At 37.5% G+C, this 5,707-nt stretch overlaps 1 protein-coding gene across 1 annotated transcript in view; it reads left to right on the forward strand.

Annotated features, from left to right (window-relative positions):
- The first annotated feature begins 1,362 nt into the window (after positions 1-1,362).
- The window catches only part of LOC128638365 (cytochrome P450 2A5-like), a 30,584-nt gene continuing 26,239 nt past the window's right edge, over positions 1,363-5,707 (forward strand). The window contains exon 1 of the mRNA XM_053690278.1: positions 1,363-1,542. Coding sequence (XP_053546253.1) covers positions 1,363-1,542 — 180 coding nt within the window. The remainder of the gene's footprint in view (positions 1,543-5,707) is intronic.

Here is a 5,707-nt window from a genome sequence, read left to right on the forward strand (position 1 = left end):
CGTCCACTTTTAATCTATGCCAATAATGTATTAAAAAAAAATATTATGTTGAGATTAATATACAGGTGTATATTTTAATTGCATTACTTGCCTAAACATTGAAACTATAAGTTTAAAGTTTTAGAGTCCATATAGTAATGAGTACCACCTTGTTGTATCCTGGGCTCCCTTTTCTGCTGAGACCTGACAGGGACAGCTACAGCTTTAAATGGATCACTAAAGTGAGCAACCAATGACTGTGGAATATAGCAATTTACGCTTCCACTTAAAGCAGAAATCGGAAAACGCACAATTTTTAGAATTAAAAAAAAAGATACCAAGTTTTGTTTTACTACGAGTGATTAAACATTTTAATACTACAACCTCAAACTGTTTAATGTCCTTTAAAGGGACAGTCAACACCAAAATTATTGTTGTTTTAAAAGATAGATAATCCCTTAATTACCAATTCCCCAGTTTTGCATAACCAACACAGTTATTATACACATTTTACCTCTGTAATTACCTTGTATCTAAGCCTCAGCAGACTGCCCCCTTATTTCAGTTCTTTTGACAGACTTGCATTTTAGCCAATCAGAGCTTTCTCCATGGTAAATTCATGTGCATGAGCTCAATGTTAACTATATGAAACACGTGAACTAATGCCCTCTAGTGGTGAAAAACTATCAAAATGCATTTAGATTAGAGGTGGCCTTCAAGGTCTAAGAAATTAGCATATGAACCTCCTAGATTTAGCTTTCAACTAAGAATACCAAGAGAACAAAGCAAAATTGGTGATAAAAGTAAATTGGAAAGTTGTTTAAAATTACATGCCCAATTTGAAACATGAAAGTTTTCCTTGGACTTGATTGTCCCTTTAAGGTTTATTTGGTCTATTTAAAATAAATCATTGTAATATATTTATTTTCTTACTTTTTTTTTTTTAAAGAATATTACAGTGCACAATCAATCAACATTGGTTGCTATTGTGAGCGAACGAGAATGACTGCTTAAATATGCTATTAGAATTTTAGTTTTTATTATTATTTTAATACAACTATAATTTACATTGTTTATATTACTGAGCATTCTTGCTCATAACATGATCACCTGTTTCTTTAAAAAGAGTTTAGTCTGTGCACATCAGGTAAGAAACTGTTGGATACAAATCTTTGGCTATATTCCCAGTGCTCTCCATATAAGGTCTCTCCCTGTTATAATTTAGCGAGTGCAACACACTGCAATGTTTGCATTACATGTTACTATTCTTTGTGTATCTCAGACACACCTTCTTGCAATATACAGCAAGGAGAGTTCAAGTTAATAAAATACTGGGCAGAGTGCACATTGAGAGACAGGGATAGTCAGTTTGTCACTTTCACAATGGCCCTAGGAGTTGCTGGAACAATTCTGCTTGTGATTTTTGTCACCATTGTACTATACTTGTTCTCATGGTGGAGCAAGACAAGAGGAGGAAACTTGCCCCCTGGACCTGCCCCCATACCCCTGCTGGGAAATCTCCTGCAGATTGAATCTGGGGAATTCCCAAAGTCTTTGATGAAGGTGAGAAAGTTTGGGCTCTGGTAAGGATCAAACTGTTGATCTGTTTGTGATTTTATAGGGTACATGGAGAACCCAAGGTTATCATTTACTGGTCCAAGAAGCTCCAAACATATTAATGGGGGATAATGAAGAATAAAAAAATAAATGTGTTGCACTATATATGATTTGTAGCTATAAACTATATTATAATTTATAATAATGTTGAACATCTATATGCTGATAGCATGCTGCATTGTATTGTTTTAGAGGGTCCATTGTCACTGATAATAAGCATACTTCTCTCTATAATGATGCTTAATATCTAGACACTGGCAATCAGTATAATGGGATGCATAATCATAATGAGTCAGCACTGTAAATCACCATCGATGTGCCCCAATATACTGATAATGAACAAATGGTGCTGTATATTTGTACAATAGAGTATCTATGCAGTGACAATAAAAACACCTCCTTGTATAATGACATTTCATAATCTATATGCTGGTAATAAACATATCATGTTATATAATAATGTGTTGTTTCTATACATTGATGATAAGCATGGTGCAATATATAACTACACTAAGGGCCAGATTACAAGTGGATCACTATTTAAAGGGACAGTCAACACCAGAATTGTTGTTGTTTTAAAAGATAGATAATCCCTTAATTACCAATTCCCCAGTTTTGCATAACCAACACAGTTATAATTATACACAGGGGCGAAACTACAGGGGGTGCAGAGAACACAATTGCGACTGGGCCCCCAACGGTGGGGGCCCAGCTTAAAAAAACAAAACAAAAAAAAATACCTTGACCTGCCACTGCCTGCACTGATATCCTGCGAGTGTGACATGATGCTTCACTAGTGTCTCTGACTACTGGGGTTAGTGTTTCTTTTTTACCCATTGGTGTTTGTGTGTGTGTGTGTGTGTATATATATGTATGTATGTGACTGTGTGTGTATTTATGCATGTATGTGTGTGTGTGTGTGTATGTTTGTGGAACAAGCAAATTACAGACCTTGTTACTACAGCATGTATCTAAGCCTCAGCAGACTTCCCCCTTATTTCAGTTCTTTTGACAGACTTGCATTTTAGCCAATCAGAGCTGTCTCCATGGTAAATTCACATGCATGAGCTCAATGTTATCTATGTGAAACACGTGAACTAATGCCCTCTAGTGGTGAAAAACTATCAAAATGCATTTAGATTAGAGGCGACCTTCAAGGTCTAAGAAATTAGCATATGAACCTCCTAGGTTTAGCTTTCAACTAAGAATACCAAGAGAACAAAGCAAAATTGGTGATAAAAGTAAACTGGAAAGTTGTTTAAAATTGCATGCCCTATTTGAAACATGAAAGGTTTTTTTGGACTTGACTGTCCCTTTAATGCTCTGTTTGAGTGATAAGTACGTTTTTTGCCCTCACCGGTTTATGCTCATAGTTGAAAGTAAACTGTTTTTGGTCACTTGCTAACCTGAAGAGCACAAAAAGCCTAACTTTTAATAAATATCTTGTGCGCGCTCATGTATTCCCTCATAGAATTCAATGGAGCAAAAAAAAAGTGGGAAAAAATCAGCTCATGCGCAAACTCGATCGCATATTCTTAAGTGGGCTAACCCAACATGAAAATATGAATATTTCACATTCCAATGTTCTTCACATATCAGAATATGTTCTATTTATTCACAAATAAATATTTCTACACATATCTGATGTTATTTTAGTACTAAATGTGAGAGTGGAGAAAAAGATAGCATTAAGAAAGAGTGGAGAAAAAAAAGAAAGAGTTGAGAGATATGAGCGAGGAGAGTGAAAAGAGAAGATATGGCCTGAGAGAGAAGGGAGTAAAAAGAGAGATTGGAGAGAGGTGGGAGTGAAGAAAGATAGATGAAAGATGATAATTATAAAACAATTTTTTCCAGATCTGCTATGACCTCATATTAATGTCAACACTCTCTGCTTTCTCTCAGTTCAGCTCTTGTGTTCCCCAAAACTCTAGTTAACCCCTTAACGACCAAGGACGTGCCAGGTACTTCCTGCAAAAACTGTCAGTTAGTGACAATGGACTCTGTGGCCCTCTCTGCACCGGTAGCGTTTGAAGGGTTGCCACCCGTCCCTTAAAATACATAACACTTATAAGTTACACATGCTGCAGGGTGTGCAGGGAGGAACATGTATTGTGTTTCTGGACAGCACTACTGTCCAGAAACACAATACATGTTCCTCTCTGCACACCCTGCAGCATGTGTAAGTCATAAGTGTCCAGAAAAACATGGCTGAGGTGGCAACCCTATGTATTGTGCATCTGGACATCACATAAATAGTGCTGATGAACAGCACAATACAGGTTCCTCCCTGCACTCCTTGCAACATGTGTAACTCATAAGTGTCCAGGAAAACATAACTGAGGTGGCAACCCTAAGCGATGGTGCCGATCATTGGTGGGTGGGAGCTTAGCAGGGAAGTGGGTAGACGGCCCATCGCTACCCTGCATCCGGTTCCTGTAAGTGCAATGTTCACACCAGGTGCCGGGTTAGTGCAGGGGGGCCTGCGGGGGTGCGCGCAGCAACCACTGCCACCAATGATCCCTGAGTTGTAGGTAAGAGGGAGGGGGGATTTAAAAAAAAAAAATAAGTATCAAAGGATCTGGGAGGGGGGCAGCTACACTTCAGAAAAAGCTATATTTTATTTAAAACACAAACAAACAAAAAAAAAATTGTTTTTGGGGGCAAACTAGGTACTGGCAGACAGCTGCCAGTACCCAAGATGGCGGCAAATATGTAGCAGGGGGAGGGTTAGAGAGCTGTTTGGGGGGGGGATCAGGGAGGTTGGGGGCTAAGGGGGGAGTCCATCACAGCTGAATAAATATTTTTACAAAATATAAAATAAAGAAAAAACTTATTTTAGTACTGGCAGACTTTCTGCCAGTACTTAAGATGGTGGGGACAATTATGGGGTGGGGTAGGGAAGAGAGCTATTTGGGAGGGATCAGGGGTGGGATGTGTCAGGTGGGAGGCTGATCTCTACACTAAAGCTAAAATTAACCCTGCAAGCTCCCTACAAGCTACCTAATTAACCCCTTCACTGCTGGGCATAATACAAGTGTGGTGCGCAGCGACATTTAGCGGCCTTCTAATTACCAAAAAGCAACGCCAAAGCCATATATGTCTGTTATTTCTAAACAAAGAGGATCCCAGAGAAGCATTTACAACCATTTGTGCCATAATTGCAGACGCTGTTTGTAAATAATTTCAGTGAGAAACCTAAAGTTTGTGAAAAAATTTGTAAAAAGTAAAATAAAAATTTATTTGATCGCTTTTGGTGGTGAAATGGTGGCATGAAATATACCAAAATGGGACTAGATCAATACTTTGGGTTGTCTACTACACTACATTAAAGCTAAAATAAACCCTACAAGCTCCTTAATTAACCCCTTCACTGCAGGGCATAATACACGTGTGGTGCAAAGCGGCATTTAGCGGCCTTCTAATTACCATAAAGCAATGTCAAAGCCATATGTCTGCTATTTCTGAACAAAGGGGATCCTAGAGAAGCATTTACAACAATTTATGCTATAATTGCACAAGCTGTTTGTACATAATTTCAGTGAGAAACCTAAAATTGTGAAAATTCAACTTTTTTTTTTTATTTGATCGCATTTGGCTGTGAAATGGTGGCATGAAATATACCAAAATGGGCCTAGATCAATACTTGGGGTTGTCTTCTAAAAAAAAGTATGTAAATGTCAAGGGATATTCAGGGATTCCTGACAGATATCAGTGTTCCAATGTAACCATTGATAATTTTGAAAAAAAGTGGTTTGGAGATAGCAAAGTGCTACTTGTATTTATTGCCCTATAACTTGCAAAAAAAGCAAAGAACATTGGGTATTTCTAAACTCAGGACAAAATTTAGAAACTATTTAGCATGGGTGTTTTTTGGTGGTTGTAGATGTGTAACAGATTTTGGGGGTCAAAGTTTGAAAAAGTGTGTTTTTTTCCATTTTTTCTTCATATTTTATAATTTTTTTTATAGTAACTGATAAGATATGATGAAAATAATGGTATCTTTAGAAAGTGCATTTAATGGCGAGAAAATCAGTATATGTCAGTATATGTGTGGGTAAAGTAAATGAGTAAGAGGAAAATTACAGCTAAACACAAACACTGCAGAAATGTA

This window comes from Bombina bombina, chromosome 1, assembly GCF_027579735.1.
Source record: "Bombina bombina isolate aBomBom1 chromosome 1, aBomBom1.pri, whole genome shotgun sequence".
NCBI lineage: Eukaryota > Metazoa > Chordata > Amphibia > Anura > Bombinatoridae > Bombina > Bombina bombina.